At 35.0% G+C, this 24,829-nt stretch overlaps 3 protein-coding genes across 3 annotated transcripts; all 3 read left to right on the plus strand.

The window, feature by feature from the left end:
- The first annotated feature begins 216 nt into the window (after positions 1 to 216).
- On the plus strand, positions 217 to 9,259 carry LOC139117731 (uncharacterized). The gene is made up of 10 exons (XM_070680973.1): positions 217 to 416; positions 1,153 to 1,524; positions 2,008 to 2,262; positions 2,419 to 2,536; positions 3,299 to 3,477; positions 3,969 to 4,154; positions 5,905 to 6,022; positions 7,836 to 8,087; positions 8,521 to 8,675; positions 8,961 to 9,259. Exons 1-10 carry the CDS (start codon positions 224 to 226, stop codon positions 9,257 to 9,259), a joined length of 2,127 nt encoding a protein of 708 aa, XP_070537074.1. The 5' UTR covers positions 217 to 223.
- A 293-nt stretch (positions 9,260 to 9,552) lies between these two features.
- On the plus strand, positions 9,553 to 16,525 carry LOC139117513 (uncharacterized). Its single transcript, XM_070680704.1, has 9 exons — positions 9,553 to 9,707; positions 9,993 to 10,139; positions 12,362 to 12,478; positions 13,315 to 13,440; positions 13,857 to 14,062; positions 14,546 to 14,708; positions 14,986 to 15,237; positions 15,990 to 16,111; positions 16,388 to 16,525. The coding sequence occupies exons 1-9, from the start codon at positions 9,599 to 9,601 to the stop codon at positions 16,391 to 16,393; spliced, it is 1,248 nt and encodes a 415-aa protein (XP_070536805.1). The 5' UTR covers positions 9,553 to 9,598; the 3' UTR covers positions 16,394 to 16,525.
- A 3,637-nt stretch (positions 16,526 to 20,162) lies between these two features.
- Positions 20,163 to 24,474, plus strand: LOC139117512 (uncharacterized). Its single transcript, XM_070680703.1, has 5 exons — positions 20,163 to 20,486; positions 21,513 to 21,669; positions 22,205 to 22,366; positions 22,842 to 22,926; positions 23,408 to 24,474. Exons 1-5 carry the CDS (start codon positions 20,298 to 20,300, stop codon positions 24,063 to 24,065), a joined length of 1,251 nt encoding a protein of 416 aa, XP_070536804.1. The 5' UTR covers positions 20,163 to 20,297; the 3' UTR covers positions 24,066 to 24,474.
- The last annotated feature ends 355 nt before the right edge of the window (positions 24,475 to 24,829 follow it).

Raw genomic sequence — 24,829 nt, forward strand, 5'->3', positions numbered from 1 at the left:
GGTCGCCTTGATCATTGACACTAAAGTGCGCGGAAACACCACTCATCAAAATGCCTAGTTAAATGCTCGAGCTAAATTATAAATACCCGATCGCGCGCGATTCTATTCTCAGAATCCAGATTTAGTGTAATGTGCGTATTCCAACCGCTCTAACGCGTTTCCGTTGGTTTGCCAGAAAAGATGAAAAGTACACGAAAAAATGAACGAATGCAGCAATTTTAAAATGAATAGTATGAGAAAAGTGGTAATCTTCCTGTCCATCATTCTGCTATGTACAAGATCGGGCGATGGTGCCGCACCTAAACGTGGCCCGAAAAAGGGACCAAAAGAGAAAAAAGTAAAAGAAGAGGTCAAAGTGGAGAAGAAGCCACCGGCGGCACGTAGACAAAAACAGCAACAAAGCGAGCAAATTGAAGGTGAGCAACGCTCCGTAAAGCAAAATAATCAGCTATAAACTGTAAACTATCTGCAAGCACATACTTAAAAGGGAAATGCTTAGAGGGAATTCTTCCTAAAATATTATGTAAAAATTCGTGTCGTTTTACATATATCAAATAAATGTGATGCGCATGTGACTTCATGAGTCAACGATTAGGACATATCGGTAATTTACGTACAAGATCACACAGGCTGATGCACGAGTTTTATACCTTTGACATTTCAATCAATCACCTACATACAAGTTTGTCACAGGAGAAAATTTACATCTATAGGGATCCCCTACACACATATGGAAAAGGGAAATTAAATTACGGGCAACGAAACAGCATTGCTGCTATTGGCATCAGCTGAATCTGAGTATTGAATATGATTGTCAGTGTTATCATATTTTGTTACTGTTCACACCATTAAATGGTTTATGCTTGCAAAAAAGTGGCAAGGAGCAGAAAACTGATGTCAACAGAATATGTCTATGTTGTATAATTAATAAGTGATGTCTACAGAATATAGTATGTTGTTTGAGAAGCTAGAAGTGATTGCCAGGGCTGATCAAAATTCCTAGTGGTGATTGTCACACTTGCTTGCAGACAGTATGAAGGGGAGACAATCCCTCTGTACTGGCTACGCCTGGATATACTTCTGTATATACCAGTGAAAACAAGTTTTTGGGGCTTATCATTAATCTTCAACTTTTGTTTATGTCTTGACAAGAACCTATCCGAAGCCGAATCAGCATTCCCAATAGAGAAAAAGTTTGCGAGGGTGACACAATTGGAAGCTGTACTATGACAAAGAACCTTGGTGACCGAGTAGATCTAAAAATTGGCATAAGGGGAGCATTTACCCCTCAAGACTTAACATGGTACAGAAGAGTTAAGGTTTATGAAGAGCCAAACCTTCAAACTATTCCGTTGCTTAAGAATGGTCGTCCACCAGACAATATGTACGTGAGTAACAACCGAAGCTATGTGGTCATTCTACATTTGAGAGACTATGATGTGTCAAGTAACAGTTTCAAGGTTGTGTTAAATGATGGTGAAACTCCAGCAGAGCAAGTATTTGTAATTGAACTTGAACCAATAGGTGAGTAATGTCACTAGCAGTGCTTGTTTTTTTAGTGGCAATCATAATTACAGTAAATCATGACAGTAACCAATTTCAGTGATAGATTTATACGATATATAATTTTGATCCTTTTATAGATGATAAGGGGAGAAACATTCTGTGATTAAATTTCAGAAGGGTGGAGAAGATAGGGGTATCAATAAATTTTTTCCTGCCCTTCATGGCAGCAATTTTTTTTCAAAGTGCGGTCAAACAGTAATGCACTTTTTTATATTGAAGAGTATACAACTTTTACTCTTTTCATTCATGCAGCTTGTAATCTTTAATTTTGTTGGAAGCTGATGATTGAAATTAATGTGAATGGGAAAAATAGACTGAATAGATACCATGCACTAAGTCAACTAATTTCTGTAATAACTCAGGGGTGTCAGGGGGTGTTATCTAGCTATACTTCTTGAGTTTATACAGTTATTTCACACATATCACTTCTCTAACTTACAGGTACAGGCATCAAACATGTTGGTGATGATGTAGAAATCACCATTGATAAATACCTGACATTACCAACATATGCTGCTTACTTGTACTGGTATATGGAAGGAAAGAGCGAACTACCAACTAATGCAGAAATTTCACAGAATGGACATGTATTGAAGATTTCTAATCTGCAGGAAGAGAACTATGGGATATTTACATGTGCAATATACAGTACACAGAAATATTTTGTAGCAAAAAGAAGATTTAGAGTCAGTAGAGGTAAGAATAATCATTTGTCCCTTGGAATTGTATATTTTCAAAATATTTATCCAGATATTGATTGTAACTATCTCATAGATATAAATGTGAAACTAACATGTTCAGGCTCTGTGGAAGACCTAAATAACATATAGCATGTATATTTCTGTTATTCAGAAGTCACAATATATCCCCTGTCTCCTGTTTATCCAAGAGAAATATTCCGACCTGTCGGTTCATCTGTCAGTTTTGCAGTCAGAATCATTGGTGACTATAAACCTGAGAATATCAAATGGTAAGATACAAGTTCAGATCAATTTCAGATGACTTGCAGGATGTAGCATTGAAGAGGAAATTATGAGAGAAAAAATAATAAATATCTGCTAGATATTTCTAACTGCTTTCAAAGCTGATATCAATGAGAATTCAAGTTCAGAAGCTTTAGAGATATTGTAAAAACAAATGAAAGTCAAAGCATGTGTTAAATCAGTTCTTTTTCTATTTACATAAAAGAAAGACACATTTTAATTAAGGAATTCTTTGTCTGTCTATCATCAATAACATTAGACTGCTATTGACTGAAATTAAAGAACACTGTGATTGTCTTATCTGACTCAACATTGTGTGTTCCCCATGAATATACATGATATCACGATTTAGATTTAAATTACTTCAGAACACAAAATACAGAATGATAAATTATTTTTAATATCTTCGTATGGTGTCTTTGCTTTGTCGTAATATTTGAATCAATGCTTGTTGCAGATGAGCATTTCCAGTGACATTTTTAGTGAAGATCACCAAATTTGCGCGATCCCCTGGACAATCAAATTTACATGTGGAATTGTAACGTAACAATATGTACAATAGATAGCTACTGATCGCACATTGAAGAACACAGTCTTTATGTTCACAGGCTATTACAAGGTGAACATCATGGCCACTTGGTTTTACACCGGTCAAGTGGACCACCTAACTCACTACTTGACACCTTTTGCTAATGATGTGTGAAATGTTACTGCAATTACATAGTTATGCTCTTTCAATTATTAAACAGGTATAAAGGTCTTACAAAAGTTGATTTAGACAGGACTGATATCATGGTTAGTGATGATGGCCGAAATTTGACAGTATTAAATCTGAAGAAAAGTGACTATGGTAGTTATATCTGCACCTTGAAAGATGAAGAAACTCAGGAAACCCGGGCAAAAACAGATTTCCAGTTGTCTCAGCCAGGTTTGTTGTTGTCAATGATGTATTAAGGTTTTCACCACCGTGGTTGTCCCAAATCCATTGTTTTCTATGGTAAAGTTGGACCTGTATACAGGGAACTGGGGGTGAATGTATTAAGGTTTAGATTACTACCCATGGGTAGTGCAGTGTTGGCCAGTCACAGTGATTTACATGTAGAAATGTAAGCACCATTTACATTTCGTATTATCATTTTGCTTCACAAAAGTCTCAGTACAAGATGTCAGTTTAAAAAATATATTTAAAAAGAGGCAACTCGATCACTGTACTTTACTTCAAGATTGATTTGTGAGATTGTTGCTTTCATTACAATGCCTTTTAAGACAATTGTTGCTTAACAGTTGTTCACAGTTCATTTAGGTAATGTATCATTGTGCATCTTCATTGTTGGGTAATAACTCAACTCTTTCTTCATATACATATATGTATAATAATTATATGTATATTTGCATGTTACTTTTCTTTCCTTTCAATAGTGTTTGATCACTATGGTGATATAGCCCATTACTGGGACTTTGAAATGATGCAACATCGTGAAGAATCGCATGTGGAATTCCTAGACACCATATCACACAAGAAGAGTACTGGAACTTGTGCTCGTAGTAGTGAAGGCCTTGTTGGTAACAGTTTATATTTAAATATGAAACGCAAGAGATGTAACGGTGAGTTTAAAATAATTCTCTTTTGGTTTTTCAATTCCCTTAATGCAGGCAGATATATACAAGATTTTGGTACAATATGCAACATATAGTACAAGCAGCTCGGCAAGTTCTGTATGGAGTGATTTGTACCGAAACTGAGATATATACCTGCCTCCAAAGGTTTTAGCATTGCAGATACAATCAAACCTGTGTATAGTGGTCACACGAGGAACCAAGAAAAAGTGATCACTAAATGGAGGTGGCCATTCTATAGAGGATGGGTGTGGCATTACTTTCAGTATAAGTGGTGTGCTGAGTGGTGGCTTTAGGAAAATTTAACAAAAATTCAATATTATAAATCTGGTACAACTGTCACACAGATTTATATAGAATTGGTCAATAATGGATCTGGGAACTTTTTAACGGAGTTTATTCAGAGAAAGATGATGCTGATAATTATACACAGGTTTTTTACCAAATGGAGTAATTACATGTTACCAATGACCACACAAGAAAGGTGGCTGTTTTATAGGGCCTTTGACATATAAAATATTACGGCACTGCCACAAGGTGATGACCATAAAGACGTGACTGCTCAGTAAGTGTCAACACTAAGACAGATTTGACTATTTATTCTAGTGTGAGATCTCATCCAATTAGAACGATGCATTGGCATACTTGACACAGTATGGTATTGTAACTTATGTTTATTTTGATCAATATATCAAATACTCAGAGGCTGTCAAATCCACTGCCCCAAACTCATGGACTAGTAAAATTAATGACCAGGCTGGTAGATTTTGGCTCTACGAGCCCAACAGACGAATGAATCTTTCAGCTGAACTGTAACCAGTGGGTTAGCGAGAAGTGAAGCTGAGAAAGTGATCATTGTTTATTGCTTGTCCATTGAGCTAGTGGATTTCTAAATGAGTTTTTCATCCTTGGTTACTGTAACATCAAAATGCAGTTGGTATTAACAACCATAAAATCAATTGCTTAGTGTGCATTGTTTATTGTAACCTGTCATGTAAAATTTATTAATGTGGAGTCAGATGTTTAGTTTGAGTTGAAATGGAACAGATATATCTAGGATTAAGGTATGAAGAAATAGTTTGCTCAAAAGAGTGGATAACTATAATATTTTGGATGAACAGGATACCATCGTGGCAACATATTAATATGCTACAAAATATTTCACATTTGAGTTCTGATGAAATTTTCTGATGGTAATATTATCATGATTGATGTTTCTTTGCATGTTCAGGCATGTCAGTGAATGAGTTTACTTACTCATACAATAAAAGCTAAATTGTTTTCATAATTTACACATTTTAACTCTTCAGAATGCTGAAGATGGCCTATCATTGTTATTTTGATCAAAATGTGCACTTTTGCTGGATTTTGTCATCCATACTCTAAGGGAACTATTTTTTCTTATTTTTATTATATTAATAGAATCTGTTTGTGCAGAAAAAGTTGTCACAAGGTTTTAAATTTTTGTCAAAAGTTCATCTAATTCTTGACTAATAGAACTGTTCAGTCTTCAAAGGCAGATGGGTAAACATTTTTAAAGTATTTTTTTAACATTTATGCTATTCTAAATGCTTGCCAAACTCTTGCCAATAGTTGTTTAAGAAGAAACCTGTTCAGCATAAACAAGGTTGGTATCACAAATAGTAAGTGGTTGTAAGGGTTGAAATTCTTTGCAACTCAGATTGTTCAGATTGAAATTTTCCAAATCATTAATATAAGAAAATCCACCTCTTTTCAGGGTTTTTCACATTGTATAAAGATACATATGCAGATGAATGTCTAACAGAACCTGATAATTGTATCGATGGTCTCTCATTGTCGTTATGGTTGAATCCAAACTCTGCAACTGGAGATGAGTAAGTATACCATAACAACAAACACAGATGTTTCATTTTAATTAAAGTTTGGTGACTGTGCAACAGTAACAATATTACGATCATATATGTTGTAGGTTACAATGAGTGGATATTAGTATACTTTATTAACACATATCATTCCATGGTGGGGATGAAAAGGGTTACATGAACTGAGAAAAAAAAATAACATAAAGTCAGAAAAAAATTAACAGTATCAGATAAGATAGATGATAAGTAAAATGGATGTTTTAAGTTTACTTTGCGTTGCATTTTTGCAACTCACATTTCTTATGATAAATTTCCACTTCCAACAATGTATGAAGCTGATTAAAAGTGAAGCATTATCATTTCCTTTTTCTAAACTAAAGCATTCCTTTACAAATGATTTTAAGGTGTGGGTAGAAACAAATAGGTTGATGACAAGCAATGAAAATTCAGAATGATAATTTGTCAAAAACACTCACAAAAAACTTAGAGTCAGCATTTATTGTAGGTCCTGATGTAGTGAAATTCTGCAAGGAATACACTTTTCAAACTGGCTTCCAAGATAGAGTCTTTGGTGAAATTTCAAGAAAAATGACAATATTATAGTATTTAATATGTTTATGCAAGATTTGGTAATTTGGTAGTTATAGCTACTTTAAATAACTTTCCTTTGACTGAGAAATAAAACATGTGAATAAATATGATTTATAACACAAACTGTAAGACGCAAGTGAGTTAAGGCAGGGGTCCAGACCGAATTTCGGGCTGTAATTAATTTCTCAAAAACAACCGGTCATATTTTGATGAAATTTGGTACACATACGTAGTTTTGATAGCTCTTTCAGTTTATGTCATTTAAATTTGCATAAAATGTGTCACGTGATTTTTATATCAACATTTCCCCGCCAAAATCAATTATATTTTATCAGCATATTCCAACTTGTTAACAACGTTTAAACTTTTTTCGGCATATGATAATAGAGTGGGTTCAGGACAATCGATCAACACACTTTTCCAAGAAAATTTTGAAGGTGATCGCCTCATATTTCTGCCAAATATGTATGATTCGTAGAAAAAAACACAATTCTTGTTTGAATTTTGGTCATTTCTTTGAGGAAACATTACCAAATCATACATGTTAAAGGTATGATTGTAAAGATATTTTGAGCCTAAGTTTGAAGAAAGCAAAATTTCTAAAAAATAATGCGATCTACATTATACAAGTTGGAATTTTCGGAAGAAATCTTGCCGCTGTGTACGCGATTGTCTCATCTCACAAGTGACCCAAAAGGTTATGACCCTGTTGCCTGTTACTAAAACGGTAATTGTAAATTGGAAAGTGGGTGCACACATCATCCCTCTTGTCTTTTATGTGCTTTGATGTGTTTTGTGTCTGTATTGGGTAAGGTTGTTAGTGTGAAAATTAATTCAATTCGTTGGCTCGATGATGTTCTAGTTTGGAACTTTGTTTGTGATGTGATTTTAGAGATTTTCTGTTGTTGCCTCATGTGTGGGCAGTGTTGTTTTATTAATATTCATGAGCCCTAATGCATATTCATGATAACGTTTGATGCCCAAGCCTTAACGTACTTGCGGACCAGCTCTACTATTGTCAAATTCATGTATCAGTCACCTGTCGATAAAACATGAATCCAAGTTGTGATTTTTTTTCTTACTTGAAGCATTATAAAGAAGTTGTCACCAGTAATATATCACAACATGTAAACTTTTTCAGCAAACTTCTTGTGGTTACATTAATCATGACTGATACATATATTACTTGTAAATACATGTATTTGCAATAAATCATGTTATTTGTGCTTCTAAGCTTTGTCTATCTAGTCTGTGGAGAACCCCGTGGCTTGTGTCTCAAAGGCAAATACAATGAAGCCAAGGGTCACTTCACCATTAGTGTGTCGCTGACAACAACTGAAAGGAGGTGGAAAGTTGATGGCTTGCGTATTGTTATTGAAGAATGGCAAAACATTGTCGTTTCCTGGGATCCTATTGGTGAAATGAGAGTGTACCTGAATTCTGAACTTAAAGGATCACAATTTGCTGAGGAGAAAGCCCAGCCAAGGTAATCTTGATTTGTAAAAAATTCATTTTCTGATTCATTGAAATTTACTAGCTTTAAAGTGAATGGGACTTTGAGAACAATATCATCTCTTTAACTTTTTCTGACAAAATGTGAATGATATGGAGAACATCAAACAAAACGATTTGGTTCTTTGGTTCACTTCTAACTGTGTATACATTTGAAAATCCTGCCGTACGATCATGAAAAACTCAATGTAGAGACAATATATGTCACTTTCGATATTCTTTGTCGTTGTTTGTTTTGACATTGATTAATCAAATATTGTAAGTCTACTCACATTGATTTGATGAAATGCATCACAAATTGTTCATGATTTGTTAATATCATTTAGCGTGCAGAAATGATGAGTGTGCTTTAGGATATAAGAAGTGAATTTGTGGCATATTTTTCTCTCTTCTCTATGTTAACAAAGGGTTGCAGGAGAACAACATATTGCATATCTAGGAAAAGGCCCTGGAGAAGAGAAAGATATTTCTTACATAAATGGACTGTATGATGAACTTGTAATATGGTATCAACGGGTTATATCTGCAAAGGAAACCTCAACAATGTTCCTACAAGTCCGAGGTAATAGATTTGACAGTTGGAAACAATTATTTTGGCACAAAGGGAACGTTTACATATCAATGTGTTGACAAAGCTAAAATCTTTATGTTTTTACCTTGGAAGCAGTTTTGCTGTCTGTAACCATCCAGGGTAACACACTGCCCACCGTGTCAACCACAGTCTCACCACCTCTGGGTAACACCCATTCAGGGCAGCACACTGCCCACCTTGGCATGTCAATCACAGTTGTTTTTCTGCATTGTTTGCAGATTTGAAATATTTCAGTCTCATTTGTCTTTTTCACAGGAATGGGGCCATACCCTGAAGATGAATCAACGTATGAGTTTGAAATTGCAGAAGGGGAAAGTGCCACATTTCACTGTCCATACCAGATACCACTCTTGTTCCGTTCACATCTGAATTGGGTCAGGGATGACCATATTCTACCTGAATTGCGTGGAAGGTCTGATGTTCGTGTTATCGGTGATACAATGCTCAGTATGACTTGTCAATATTTTAGTGGTGCCCGATTAGTTATATCAGATCCGTTCAAGATCAAGTTTCCCGGTAAATTTTGTTTATTTATTTGTTTGTTTATTCATTAATTCATTATTCTAAAAGGGTGACATAGAATTGGAATCAAGAGTATATTGAATCTTGGCTCATCTACTGATATACCGTTTCACAAGAATTAAATTTTATCCTTTTCAAATGCTATGAAATTTGTTCTAGATGTGTTTCAATGTTCCACCATTCCACTTTCTGCTGTTAAATGAAGTCAGCAGGGATAAGTCTTCATGGAAAACAGAAATTGCTACACATGCAAAAAAAAATGATAGATATGGCTTTTTATAAACACTATAACAAGTAATTCAAGTATTTTTCAATACTTGTTTTCAGGTGTACCTGAAGAAGAAAAGAGCATTCATGAACTTACATCAGACATGACAGAAGAAGTAAAAGAAGAAGAAGAAGATAAACACAATGAAATGATTTTGCAATTTCAAAAAAATGAACAGCCTGCTGGTGTTGAACAGCAGGATGTCTTGCGAGGTGAGTTTTTCTGTATTTTTTTGTAATCTTGAATGTCAACACTGTTTATACAACTACTAAAGGAGCACTGTCATGTGCATTCTGAAATACTTAAATTGGCTAACTGTTCTCAAGAGAGTTCTACCAAAACTTGATGATTTTCTCTGGAGAAGTACATAAATAAATATGATATAATGTTTATGATTAAGTAAAAGAAAAAATTTTGTGTGGCAATAAGCAGTTAAATCTACAGTGCAGTTCGTTTGCTCAAAGATATAAACTTTCAATACTTTATTTTGTTACTAGAATTGCCGTGTGCCAGCTATCCATGCTTGAATGGTGGAACATGTGAAAACCAGGAAGTGAAGTACAAACTTGGAGAAAACACAGTGATTGATTATTTGTACAAGTGTCTGTGTACTGACGAGTATATTGGAGAGAATTGTCAAAATGGTAAGAGAGGAACACCACAATTACGAAACAATACTAAACCCACTTGTTTTAGTTACAATAACAATATTCTGAAGTGTAATCAGATCAGTTGACAGCCTGTGTTTTTTTCACAATACATCAATATTAATTCTTTTGTTGTGTGTGTGAAATTTTAAATATTTCAACAATTCAGTGAAATGGTGAAAAATTTTAAGATAGAAACTTCATATTTATTAACAAAATCACAAGTACGTACCATATTTTATAATCACACAGTGATCGAAATAATCGGTGGCAATGGTGGCATTTGCCACCAAAAACTGTCAATCTGCCACCAAAATTTTTTTCTGGTGGTATTTTTCTGCCACTAAATTTTGGGTCATCATGTCATCGATCGTAAGGCTTGAATGAAGGAACACTGAAGGAACACGCATTGTCTGACGCGTCGACGGCGGAAAAACTCATTAGCTAAAAAAAAACCCAAACTAATTGCGACATTTTGGCATGAATGAAAACACAGCGTGAATCCACACTTGTGATTGGCTAATCTCCATATCGATGACAGCAGCTTTTGTACACTTGACATGTTGTTGCCCTCTGTGATAGCCGCATATGCAGTCATACTGCACAAGATAAAAGCATGTTGTGATATTTTGAAAATAAAGCCAAACTGCAGCCTGCATGAATTAAATAACAATAAATACTTGCAATTCATTAGCCAGTACAGGGCTCAAAAATTCCTATCGCCCGACGCCCGTGGCTAGTGAATTTTGCGTTCGGGCAAGTAAAATCAATATGCTTCCCGTCCGACGGGAAAGTGCACCAGCGGTTGAATTAACTAAGCTCTGGACAATTCAAGCTTGAAAACGTATTTCATTAGGTCTGTACACGCCTACAATCATTGTAAGTCCTTCAACTCTAAGAATTTTTTTCTGAAAACCCTTGAAAATCCGCCCGACATCGCAAAATAATCGTTCTTGCTGTTGTAAAACACAAAAAGTCGTAAAAATAGATTTTTGCGACATGTTCTCTCCGACGACACGGAGTGAACTCACTGTTTTGTATGTGTGCCGTAAAGTGGTAAGTGGTATGCTCTTGACAGTGGTTGCCATTCTCTTTGTGCAAGTATACGGTATGTCGTATGACAGTCGATCGGCTTCACGCGATAGTGTAATTGCACCATGTGCTTGGTAAATGGATGTAAACTTATTCGAAGCCATGGATCTCGGCAATGCTTACTGTTCAACGTAAATCAACACCCAGATGAAAAAGTACAAGTTTACATCGTAGTCAAAACGGGCTCACTGGCAGTCGACCAAGGAGGCCACATATTGCAGCTACGTAGTGCGTGAGATGCAGACAGTTTCAAATTACGTGACCTTGGTTGTTAGGGATCGGCTCTCACTTACAGAAAACAAATCTGCACTGAAGAGTAACGAAAATGAAACTTGAATCTGCTCTCTTGACTAATACATTTATCAAAATAAAACTTTGAAAGACGGCTGTGCTCCGTGAGTAAACATATATGTAAACAGGTAAAAGGGTGCAGATGTACACATGGTACATGTGCATATGCATTGGCAGATAAACACTAGCAGAGCAGTTGTTTGTGATCTCAGCTTGGTACAATAAAGAGCAGCAGCCAGCCATGCACATTGTAAATCACACAATCTTATGCAAAGATTTTAATTTGGATTAGGTTGTGGAAAAAACTCCAAATTCAAATGGATGTTTTCTAGATGGCCAAATCTATTCTCACATTTCTTCTGCGACATTTCAGATTTGGTAATAGTCCTCCATTTTAACAAGAATGTAGTTCATGTTTGAATCTGTTTTTTCCCTCTTTGAATTCACTTCATATGGCCAAACTCTTGCTCTCTGTTACAAATTACTAGTACAGTTATTAGAAATTTAGGGCAAGTAATTTTTCCTCTCGGGCAAGTAAAAATGAAATTCACGTGTCCCACGGTTAGTAAGTTTGAAAAATTTTTTTCGAGGCCTGCAGTATTGGTTGATTTTTTGTGATGTTACTCACCATATTTTCAAGAATTTATAGATTAGATAGAGTATGTGGCAATGAGAAAATGTTTTATTATACCAATCACATGATGTGTTAAACTGCCACCAGATTTTTCATAATTGCCACCTGATTTTATATCCAGTGGCAAACTTTTGCCACGAGAAATAAAAAAGTATTTCTATCCCTGTCACATGTGTCATTTTTAAACCCTGTCTTATCACAGAGAAATCTATATGCCACAGTAATCCATGTGTACATGGTAGATGTTTGGAGAATGGTGACAATACTGGTTGGCAGTGTTTATGTTTACCTGGTTTCCGAGGCCAAGCATGTGAGGAAGGTGAGAGGCAAATTACAATGGGTTAGAAATGTTGCATCATTGACTTGTTAACTCTTGCAATATTTTCCTGTAGTTATGTCACAAGTTCTGTTTTTCTAGTAGCTTTCCTTCATCTTTAAGCTCTCACTTACATCCCATGTCGGAAAAAATCATAGACGGAATTGTTGCTGGAGCTAACAGAGTCCAGAGTTATAGAGTTTGTATATTTCAAGATAGTGCCCAGCCAATTCATCAGCTGGTCATATTGGAAAATAAATTCACAGCATAGACGTGACTTCTTCAAGTCAATATTCATGGTATGATTTTGAGAACCATGCAGAACAGACCTTGTAAGATGCTTATACAGCTATAATGCAAGTTCATTTCTAATGATTTCTGTACTTTGTGACTGGGTTTACTTGTAAAATACATGGCACTATTTGAGACCAGAAAATTCAGTACTTTTTCTGTTGGATTTTAATCAGAAAGGAGTTACTTAAGATTAAAGAATTAATTAATGAGGATTATAAAATCCAAACAAAGAGTTTTACCAAGCTTCCACACTAAAGGAGATTTTGAATTATTAAAGGAGAATTATGTTATGCAAGTTGTAAAAACTGCCTGAAATTTCAAAAAATTATATTTTAGTATGCATTGAAAAGTTTTCATCATAAAAGTATCCTAATTCTGGTACTGACATGATAGGCTGTCATCACACTGCACCATTGCTTTACTTTGCTTAGACAAAGTAGTGCATGACTTTCTAAAGTCATGCTGCCCAGATGAAACACTACAAAATTTACTCAACTTTTACAACAGGATTTGTAACTAATGACAGATTTCTCAATGATTTTCAGATGTTGATGAATGTGATGATGCAACATTGAATGACTGTAGTCCGTTTGCTGTATGTCAAAACTCTGAAGGTTCCTACCAATGCCAGTGTCAGACTGGTTACCATGGTGATGGTAAACAGTGTATAGGTATGCACAATTATCTTTGTCCTGTCTAATTAATGTGAAGCAAATGGCTTCAGTCTCACTTTGTAAGGTGAATGTTTGTATGGTAAAGGCACTCTAGAATGGCATGTTTGAAATTTTTACAGCAAATTGCAGGATTGTATGACATAAATAGATAGAGTTATGTATTCTACCATTTTAGACAATCTATTTGATTTCTTGTCAACTTTTCCTGCAACAGTCCCAATAGTTTTTTGATTCAGTTACATCTTGAAATGAAAGGTTTGATTCTGTGGTTCAAAATTACATCAAACAAAAAGTTTCAAAATGACCATGTTCCATCCCATATTGCTAAAAAGATCGATGACAGGAAGTGAAAAAATTGTATTTTCACACTTCACAAGATCAACCATTCACTTTGTAATGTTTTTCACTGACAGCTCAGAAAGTTACCATCAAATTGGCCAATCCGGACATCTGCGATCACTATATGGAGAAAGTACACAGGTGTATTATCATAACACATCAACTTCACCAGTGTGGAATTGAAATAGACATGGACATTACAGGAAAATATAGAACTGATCAGATAGTTTGGATGAAACACATTGCCAAGTTGAACAGGACTTCTTCAAAATCAACCAAGGTAATGATTAACTTCACTTACAAAACAATTGTTAATTTACTTTATGTGCAAGACTGACAAATTACTTTATGCTTTTGCTAAAAATTGTTCAGTGCTTTTATTTCCCAAAGAATCATACGATTATATTAGGATCATGCCAAATTTTTGATGCATTGGGATAAAATAGTCAGGTAGATACAAAAGCAAAGTAGACTGATTTTTATTTGCTTGATTACAGATGTACTTTTAGTTGATCTAACCCATCAAATGTGACGCAATCCAAGCAATATCTATGCAATCTAATTTTTATGTGAATGCATACTTTGTGTACTGGACAGTGATGCTATCTTTTTCACCAAATGTCACTGCAAGGAACTAATAATTTGCCATTTTGTGCAAAGGCGGTCACCTATAATTTTGAAATGTTGATCATCTGAGAGAAAATCTAAAGATATTTAATGTCAATCACCTACAAAGATTATGGTGTGTACTGTATGATTGCAGTTCAAGGATGAAGAGGTTGAGTTCATGGTCAGTGAAGACGGTAAACAGAAGCAATTCAGCTGTGAAGAGAGTGATTTTGCTGAGAACTATTTTACAGTAGAGGTTCAGAATGGTCAATTTCCAACACCAAAATTCACCTTTAAGATAATACACAAATCAATAGGTAGGGTATGTTGCTATGTTGTCACAACTTACATGGTACATGTTGTTGATATCATGGAAAACCAAGAGACATAAAGAAATATCTGAATCTGAAAAGAATCTAATCAAAATTAACTAGACTGTAAACACTTATAAGTATCTGACTTTAATATAGTAAAGCCGTGAGGCAATCTTCTAAGTGTCAAGTTAACTGGTATGCATCAATATTTCAATAACTTGTATGTCAGATCGTTGAAACATAAAAATATTTCACATGTACTACTTTGATCACTTTTCAGAACTTGGACCACAATTACCGAACAAACCATTTGGTGTCAATGTGTACAACTATGATCTGTTTCCTCATACTGATTGGATTGGTAAATGGGTTTTGGAGAAAACACATGAATTCACAATACTTGATCCACCAGCAGTCACATATCAATACCACATCAATAGTCTGGATTCAAATACTATTGGATATTTGACATACTATGCATATGACAGTGATGAAAATCAAGTTGCTTCTAGAAGATTTCATGATGAACTTGGTAAATATTTCCAACATTTTTTATTCCACCAAGAAGATAGGCATTTGTGGTAGTTTACTATTGTGTTCAAGCTTTCTCTCAACAAATCTTAAAAATTAGAATGTATTTTGTTTAGATGTTTATAGACAATAGCTACCTAACAGAGGTTGTTTTCCTTATCTGACCATCTCTTCCCTGGCTTTCAAGAAAACTTAAACTGTTTGACAAAGATTAGTTCGTACAAAGTATGTGAAATGGACTCAGTGAAGACATTAAAGTTTTGAAGAACCCTTCATTTATGGTTCAAACCATGTGACCTTTGAGCTCAGTAAACCATTTTTCAACCATTGAAACAGAATAATTTACCTTTTTTGGGATAAAAAAAACTTTTGAAAACTTATCCTCATTCTCACATATAGGGAAATATTGTTCACGTTGTTGACTCATTTTCAGTATAAAAGCCCACTAGAAATCAATAGCTTCCATAGTCAGGTTCATATAATCAGTGAAATTACTGAAAGTATAATTTTTGTAGAGACTTTAGATTAAGTTGTGTGCCTTATTTCGTAATTTTAGAAGTGTTCCAATGTTTGGTAGAGTTTCTAGTTGTATAAAAAGCCTACGTAAATGTTGAAGTATATTTTTTCCCAAAAATCAAAACCACTTGTTTGTAATGTAGGATTTGTTTGGAATATATACCTTGTGTTTCTGTTTTATCCTAAAGTTAAAGGATAATCACTATTTACAGCATATGTTTTCACTCTTGTTGACAGATATTAATGAATGTGAATTGGAAACTGATGATTGTGATGAGCATGCAGAATGTGAAAACACCCGGCAGCATACATTTGCCTTTGTCACACAGGCTATGAAGGCAGTGGTAAAAAATGTGAAGGTAAAATCTCTCTCTCTCTCTCTCTCTCTCTCTCTCTCTCTCTCTCTCTCTCTCTCTCTCTCTCAATATATGTTATTATAGTTGTACATGATAATGATGTATGAAGGTTTCCTAGGCCTAACTTTAGATCTTTTATTTGACTATCACCTTTTTAGGAGGCTGGAAAATAAAAATCAGTGGTACTCAAACCAGTGTTTTGAAATATTTAAATAATAAAAAAAATGTATCACATTGTTTTGATTGTAATATGTTTTCTCCATTTAACTATTTTTTCAGATCTAGATGAATGTAGCGTCTTTAATTTAAACAATTGTGACCGCCATGCAGAATGTATCAACACACCAGGAAGCTATGAATGTCACTGTAAAGAAGGTTACAAAGGAGATGGAAACCATTGTGTTGAAATCGATTGCCCTGAACTTGGAGAGTTTGAAAATGGTAGGGTATCTGGAGCATCTCATTCCTTCTATGATAACGCTGTGTTTACATGCTACAATGGATATAGATTGTCTGGATCCAAGGCTCTTACTTGCTTACAAACTGGACAGTGGAGTGCTCAGCTACCTGTTTGTGAAGGTAACTTTTACATTCAACAATTATTTTCTTTTCTCCTTTCCTTTCCATCCATTTTCCAGTTCATTTAGCTCATCAAAATGTCATCAAAATGTTGTTCCATGGTTTTATAAACTGAAACATAGCAAATCTTTTGGAAGAGTTGAAATTGCAGAAGAGCAAAAAATGGTATTTCAGTGAAACCAATACCATTCCGTGCAATGAAAGGCTAAGTACAAACAGTAATTTATTGTGGTGTACATAATTCTATCAATCCTTGAAAGACAAGATAATGAGTTCTGAATTTCCTTTACGATAAATATTTGTCTTGCAGACATCAATGAATGTGAAGTAAACAACTATTGTGATCCCCGTGCCATCTGTTCCAATCTACCTGGCACATTTGAATGTCGATGTCAGACTGGTTACCTTGGTGATGGAACTCATTGTGCTGGTATGTATACACATCATCATCATATGGTGTTTAAAATGTCAAGTTATTACAAAGCAAACTTCATCTTTGCGCTATATGTAATGAGAAATATTCTGCCAATCCAGGAAGAAATATGAGAAGGGATGGGACTGATTATCAACTGATCATGTCATTACAAGCATTGTTTTTTTTTCCATCTGTTTTGTGTGATTTGCACTCATTGAAGTAGAAACGAAATTTCATTTGTTTGTTTGTTTGTTTGTGAACCAAAGCTTACTTCAGACTAAGATGATTACCTTAAAACATAATACTTTCAGGATTCAGCTTGTACACACAAAGCACCCACAATTCACCATCTGATTAGTAAAGTATGATAGTTCCCTTCATCTCAGGAAAATTATCAACATTTCCAACATTAAAGTTGTTACTTAGTGTACTATTATGACTTCCCAAAGAGTTGATACAATAACACAACAATGAACTTTATAATCAGATCAATAAACCTTTCATATTACTATAATTTAAGCTACAGCTATGAGTATCTGACTAAAATACATACCACAGTGTCTGAAAACTTATTGTCTTCTGGTAAAAAATCACCTGTTATATTTTGAACAGAAAAATGATCTAAACCCCAAAACTAATGGATACTAATTAGCAGAGATTATGATTGAGTTCGGTATTAATGCACCCTGTCATTGCTAACTTTGTCATTTCTCTGTATCTCTACATCTGTCATCAGATATTGATGAGTGTCAGTCAAGCAATCCTTGTCATCATCATGCTCGTTGCACCAATGTTGATGGTGGTTTTACATGTACGTGTTACCATAGCGCTGCCATGACAACAGAGGACAGTACATGTGGAGGTAGGCAATGTCAGTGCTAGTAATTTGAAAACAGAATATCATACAGTAGATCATATTCACCTATCTCTGTTATCTTCAACACAAGAATGTCAATTCATTTAGTTTAAACATGAAAGTGTAACACAATACTTTATGCATTGTTAACCATTAAAGTGCCATAGACTTTCCATTCAATCCACCTCCCAGGCCAAGGACTTTTTGAACCCAACTACTCAACATGTTACACTTTTATCATGAAACCATGTGTTTGCCAGACACAATAATTTCTTTGATTTCAATGATATATTTGTAAGATTTGAAGGTCTTGCTCTGTACTGTACAGTCTGTAAAACTTTGTCACCAAACTGTCCATGTTACAGTGTAATCTTCAAGAAATGTCTAGTTAACACTACAATTCTCTTCTTTGAAAGGCGTTTGTACAATTAATTGCTTCACCCCTTACAGTTCCCTGTAGACAGTTCAACATTCAGCAATGGAAACATTGGGGTCTGCCAAAACCATGGTGGAAAAAGGTTTACTTTTCAGAAACTTATCACAATAAGATCACAGTAAAGTCTGGAAAGCATACATCTGCACAAATTTTAAAAGTCATTGCATAAAGGTCAATATTCAAATGAATTTTATTACTCTATTTTGCCAGAGTATGGTGGTTACCGTAATGAAAGCATGATGAGAAAGCAGGCTAAAATAGGCATGATGGGCATGGAATTACCTATAAAAGAACTTGAACCACCAGTAAATTTGAATATTAGCAAGATGGAATATAACAAAACATTAATGATGGAGCTGGAGACAAAGAAGACAGGTAAACTGGTGCTATAAACAGATTTTCTAATATTGGCATTTTGTGTTTATGTTATCAATTTAATGAATTGGCAAGTCTCATTATCGTTAATTATTGTTAAATTTACATTGACATTATATTACAATAATTTTTAAAGTTTTGTGAGTTTCAAAATGCTGTTTTGATTTTCATTGTTACTTTACATAGTTCCAATAGTTTTCATTCTGTTAACAAGTTCAATGTTCTGAACATCTACTTTGTTGTGGATGCATAGATATTATAATTCTGGATTAAATTCATTTCACAATATGTTGTTTTCGTAGAGCATCTATGTCAGTCATACATCTTTTATCTCTCTCGAACCAAACATTGATGTGTAAAGTGATTCCAATCAGAGACAATTCATCATACATCTACCAATAACACTACAAAATAAGTCTATCCTTTCACTAATATTTCTGAATGAAAGATTGAGGAAAATGTTCCAATGATGATGCCATTTAAATATCAATCTTGAATTTAATCTTCCATAATTCTTTCCTCAATGCCAGTGTTGTATGCCCTGAAGGATACCAACTACAAGTTATCCTGTTTTCCTGGTGTACCACAACTTTTCATGGAAGATGATCCAGATTTTATGTATCCAGATTTTCTCTGGGTGATGGACAACAAGGAACACTTATCCCGGGATAGATTCAAGTCTGTGGATGATCAACTTTACATCAGGAATATACAGGCAGAAGATTCTGGAGGATACTCTTGCCATGTCAAATACTACCACAAAGACAGTCTCAGAACCAAAGAAGTCATGTTTCAGTATATTATTGAAGGTAAAGCAAAACTTGTCTTACTGGTAACCAATACACATTAGTCAACCCTTTATACGGGTCAGTTTCTGTAAGATACAGGATGATAAAAAACATTCTAAAGAGCAGTTACCTCTTTTGCTAGACAAATGACTGCCTTATTGCACTAAATTTAGAAGCAATCTATGTATCTTAGCTCACAACAGTTGTTTGCATTCCCAACTGAACTCACAAATGCTGAACACATAATGAAAAATATCATTTTGTTTACTTTCATGTCATTGTGTGGAAGTTGTTTCAGAAATGAAATAGGATTTTTATCAGAATTGTAAGATGGAGGTTTGCTATCATTAAACTTTTTATTTCCCTCTGTTTTTTATGATGAAAAATCCTAAAAGTATATGCTGAGATTTACATGTTGATTAAATTTGTTAAATCTTTACATGGTCAGTTAAAATAAGAAACTTACCATTGTTTTTTGTTTATTCCTTCAAAATCATTTCTTAGAAAGGAATATAACTTCTCATACAGATGTATCAACATGAATAACATTGATAATGATTTATTCAAACTTTTTTTTCTCTTTCAGTATTCATTCTTCCAAATTGACCTATCACCTATCACTGACCTATGCCACTGAAGGTTGCTATGACAACAATAATTACAAACACAGAGACGTTTTCATTGGACATTTGGAAAACAATGTCTGCAGCAACAACACTTGCAAAGTACGACATTTTGAGATGAATTGCCATGCCATTGAAGAGGTAGAACAGAGAGAGCGCCGAGACTTCCATGATGTGACTCAACCAGAACATGTCGTTCATCGTCTGTCATTTGAATTTTGGCTTGTTGTGGAACAGAATATGATACTAGTTAAGGACTGTAATCGCACCTGTATTATGGATCGTATGAACACAAGAATGAAAAATGTGAGTGCAATGCAATCATTATCTCTTCTATTACATTACTATGCATAGCAGAACTGTTGTGGCAATGTGATTAGATGTTGCATATTGTGCATATGTCATGTTTCCAACAAAACATCTTCCCCAATAGTTTCTTATAAAATGCAAGAATTACTGAAAAACTGACAAATTATTATCTTGTTTATGATAAATTGATGTGCAAATCCAGCAAACATCCAGTTTTTGTGTCACTCTTTTTGGAATTTTATAGCATCATTGCAAGTGTATTTCTGATATCATTCTAAAATGCTTGTTCCCTCTGCAATTTTTGAAATTGCTAAGAGAAAAAAATCAACATATTTGTAGAGATTAGAAAGTGTTGACTGCATTTACAAATCGAATGACGAAATATTTTTGACATGTGTACTGAAGTCTGTTAAAGTAACTGACTCTAATTCCACTTAGATGTTGCCATGTAGTCAAGTTTACACAAAAGAATCCCTATGTCATCCATTCTGTCTGTGAAGAAAGTAATAATAATAATATAATAATAATAATAATATTGGGTTCTTATATAGCGCACATATCCACAAGTACATGTGCTCAAGGCGCTTTACAATTATTATTACCCCTGGTCACTGGACCTAATATGATACCACTCAACTCCCTGGGGAGCAAACTACAGCTCACATGTGCAGCCAATAAGCGCAGCAGAGCTAAACGCACACATAACAACCTCTGTCCTACCAGGTACCCATCACTCCTGGGTGGGGAGAAACAATGAGGAATAAAGTGTCTTGCTCAAGGACACAACACCACAGCCATGCCGGGGCTCGAACTCACCATCCTTTGATCGTGAGTCCACTGCTCTAGCCACTGGCCCATAATGCCTCCAGTGGTCCATAGAACAACACAGTTCTTTTTCACTGTTGCATTTTTTAAACACAAAATGAACTGTTCACAAATATAGTAACATGTGCACAATGGCGATCGCAACCTCTGTACTTTGTTCATACAACCTACGTATAAGTTTACTATATTACTTTGCAGGCATACAACAAGCTTGAAAGATTTGTGGCAACTGAGGAGAAATACGCCCTAAATATTACAGTGGTGAAGGGAAAGTTTTATATGATAAAGCATTCTCTCAAACACAGCTTGTTCCTTGCGTGCCATTCTGGTTTTGGACTGGTGCAAGAGATGTGTGGTAAGTACTTTTACTCCTGGAGGCAGTGGATGTACCTGAAGTGCTGCATATATTTTGAACAGTCTCTTTTTCAAGAAATCACTAGTCTGCATATATTAACAGAAGAGCTACTTCATTCTTGCAAACATTAAGTGTGTCTAATTATAAAAGCTTCTAGTTAACTACTATGACAGATTTGTGCAGAAGTATGTGGCACTAAATGGGAGGTACATACATAGAACATTTATCACAAATCATGTAAGGTACCAACATTTATCACAAATCATGTAAGGTACCAACATTTATCACAAATCATGTAAGGTACAGTAATGAGAATAACCAAGAGGTTGTACAATTACTCATCACTTTCAGAAATAGTGAGAATAACAAAAGGCAAAACACTGATTTGCCTTGACTAATATAATCTGTGAGAACACAACAGAATTATTTTCAATTTTTAGTGCCATTGAACAGCATGATCATCACATGATCATATCATTTACAATATTTTGCAAAATCTTGACATCTTCAGATTCAATGTTTATTTGCATTCCAGTGGCCTGCCCACCTGGTTCTTACAGTACACAGGACAATTCAAGATGTCTGGAGTGTGAGAGAGGATCATATCAGTCTGAGTATTGTTCTGAGGCATGTCAGCCTTGTCCGGAGAAACATTACACTGATGTTACAGGATCCACATCTCTGACACAGTGTAAACGTAAGTTTTGATGTAAACTTTGGCTTTAATCCATACATTTGCACAATGTGAAAGAAAATCATACATTAGGTATTTTCCTTTTCTGTGTTATATTATCAAACCATAGAGACATCATAGCATTTTAATATCTTTTCAAAGTCACCCAAATTTACATAAAGGTTTGTTTGATAAAATTGAAATATTATTGAAATATTTGAAAATCAGGACTTACTTAAGTGAAAGGGTAAAATTATCAGTTTTGTTATTCAGAGTAGTGACTGTCTGACCTATACATGCCGTCTATAAATTGTCTTATCAGCAACCCTTCTTGTATACTTTAAAAACAAACTTTGAATGAAAGTGAATGATAACACCGTATTCTGCCTTGTTTAAAATCAGCAAATCAAGCAAATGAAAATTATTGTTACTGGAATATTTTTATTTGTTGTTAAAGTGAGTGAATTTTTATTAAATGATTGTCTATAATTCCTTTCAGCTATATCTACTCCAAGTTCACTTATTGGCGGTGTTGTAGGTGGTCTTCTGCTGTTCCTCTTGGTAGTGGCATATGTTGTCTACAAGTAAGTTTGTGACAATTACACTCTGTAACACTGTAATCAACTCTTTTTATGTCACAAAGATATGTGAACATATCAATAAGAATTCTCAGAAAAAAGAATCAACACTTTACAAGAATAAGGGCTACACACGTATCTTTTGGTAGTCTCTTGTGAAGTTTTGTATTTACACTTATTTCCTCCTTTGATCGTAGTGTTTTGAGCCACTACATATTGGACTGAAAATTTACATATGAATACAGTTGGCAGATCAAAATCATATGTTGTCCAAGACTGCATTTTGATACGAGTGCTGTTCAACTGAGACTGGTTTGTCTTCCTGGGGATAGATGTACTGCACCTAAACCAAACATTTGATATGATCAATTCAAGCTTCTTTTTTTGCCATGATTCTGGCAAATGGCATTAAATGCCTGAAATTTTTATTCAAGAAATAACTAGACAATGAAGAATGTAAATGTTATCAAAACTCTTATTTTCACAGGGTTATTTTAAAATTCTTCAGAGGATCTGCACAAGACAGAGCACTCAGAGGGATGAAAGAAACTGTTGCAGAAAAAATTGACTCTGCAAAAGACACTATAAAAGGAACGGCTGAAGAAATGAAATTCAAAGCTGACCTTGCAACGTCAGATGTCAAGCACATGGTGAAAAAGAAACGCTTCAATCCATTTAAGAGAAAGAAAAAGAAGAAAGAAAAAACAGCAGCTCAGCAAGGGTTGGAATATTGGTATAGTAATGACCCCAATGACCCTAATACTTATTATGTAGAGGGTTACTATGATGGACATATGCAGTGGCATTACTATGAAGATGAACCAGAGACTTTCCAACTTTACCTTATACCTGGAATGTTTGATAAACAATTTGCTGTAGCAGTGGGAGCACTTTCACAGACAGAAGCAAAGACACCTGAGATGTCTGTATCTAGGACTTCACAGAAGGCAGATGCAGCAAAAAGATACATTGAAATAAGATCTGCCAGAGGTAGTCATATGGAATCATCTGCCATTGAGGATCTTTTGCCATCATCTTCCATGGCGGACATGCGTCCTCGAAGGTCACTATCACTTCCACGGGCACAATCATCAATAGTGACAGGTTACACACAAGGACAAATCCACTGTCCACCACTAGAGTGAGTGGAATATTATCCCCACCTGGGGCAGCTCCACCACCACTACCTCCAACAGGACCCCCTCCACCGCCTCTTGAGCCACCACCACCAATATAATACGATCATCTTAAATATTTTTATGTCAAGAATTAGAAGACCTCTGATGTCACAGTGTAAAGGGCATCTCAAATCAATGTATAATGTTCTGACTCTGGAATGTCATGATGAAATGTGGAATTTTTGTTTAACAAAGAAATGATAAAGAGAGCACCATCAATCCAGTGATGGGAAAATAAATAAGTCGAGGTACATTACTGGGAAAAGAATGAGCTAGATCGATGTACTGGTATCCATACTGGGGCAGGTGATCCATATTTGTTTACTGCATATGTTCAGGTTGAGCATTCTGAAGATAAGTCAGAAAAAGGTTATCAACTCCCTTTGAACATACAAATATGTAAAGCTGCGTTTTAAAATTGATATCCTGTGAGAAGTCCAAACTGTCAAAACAAACTTAAGCCAAAAAATGACATGCACAAAGAGGCTGTGATTGTAGGCATGGTAATTTTGTGTGACATCATGGAATGTTTGCTGGAAATAATTTGTGAAGGTGGCTGTATCAGAAAGGTTTACAGCTCATTAAAGATCGTGTGTTGATAAATTTGAATGGATATGAGTGATAAGTTCTTGCATACTTTAAAGACGTTACTCAGAGTTCTGTTCAAGTCTGTGCCAAACAGCATCACATTGTTCAATTCAACATCCAACTATTGACATTTTTATCATATT

Source organism: Ptychodera flava, chromosome 18 (genome assembly GCF_041260155.1).
Source record: "Ptychodera flava strain L36383 chromosome 18, AS_Pfla_20210202, whole genome shotgun sequence".
In the NCBI taxonomy this organism is placed as follows: domain Eukaryota; kingdom Metazoa; phylum Hemichordata; class Enteropneusta; family Ptychoderidae; genus Ptychodera; species Ptychodera flava.

Excerpts from the sequence above, each read along its gene's own strand:
- LOC139117731 (XM_070680973.1), top strand. The coding sequence starts at position 224 with ATGAATAGTATGAGAAAAGTGGTAATCTTCCTGTCCATCATTCTGCTA. Across the intron at positions 417-1,152 it reads ACAAAGCGAGCAAATTGAAG|AACCTATCCGAAGCCGAATC; the intron begins GTGAGCAACGCT and ends TGTCTTGACAAG. Across the intron at positions 1,525-2,007 it reads AATTGAACTTGAACCAATAG|GTACAGGCATCAAACATGTT; the intron begins GTGAGTAATGTC and ends TCTAACTTACAG.
- LOC139117513 (XM_070680704.1), top strand. The coding sequence starts at position 9,599 with ATGACAGAAGAAGTAAAAGAAGAAGAAGAAGATAAACACAATGAAATG. Across the intron at positions 9,708-9,992 it reads ACAGCAGGATGTCTTGCGAG|AATTGCCGTGTGCCAGCTAT; the intron begins GTGAGTTTTTCT and ends TTTTGTTACTAG. Across the intron at positions 15,238-15,989 it reads AAGATTTCATGATGAACTTG|ATATTAATGAATGTGAATTG; the intron begins GTAAATATTTCC and ends TCTTGTTGACAG.
- LOC139117512 (XM_070680703.1), top strand. The coding sequence starts at position 20,298 with ATGAATTGCCATGCCATTGAAGAGGTAGAACAGAGAGAGCGCCGAGAC. Across the intron at positions 21,670-22,204 it reads ACTGGTGCAAGAGATGTGTG|TGGCCTGCCCACCTGGTTCT; the intron begins GTAAGTACTTTT and ends TTTGCATTCCAG. Across the intron at positions 22,367-22,841 it reads ATCTCTGACACAGTGTAAAC|CTATATCTACTCCAAGTTCA; the intron begins GTAAGTTTTGAT and ends AATTCCTTTCAG.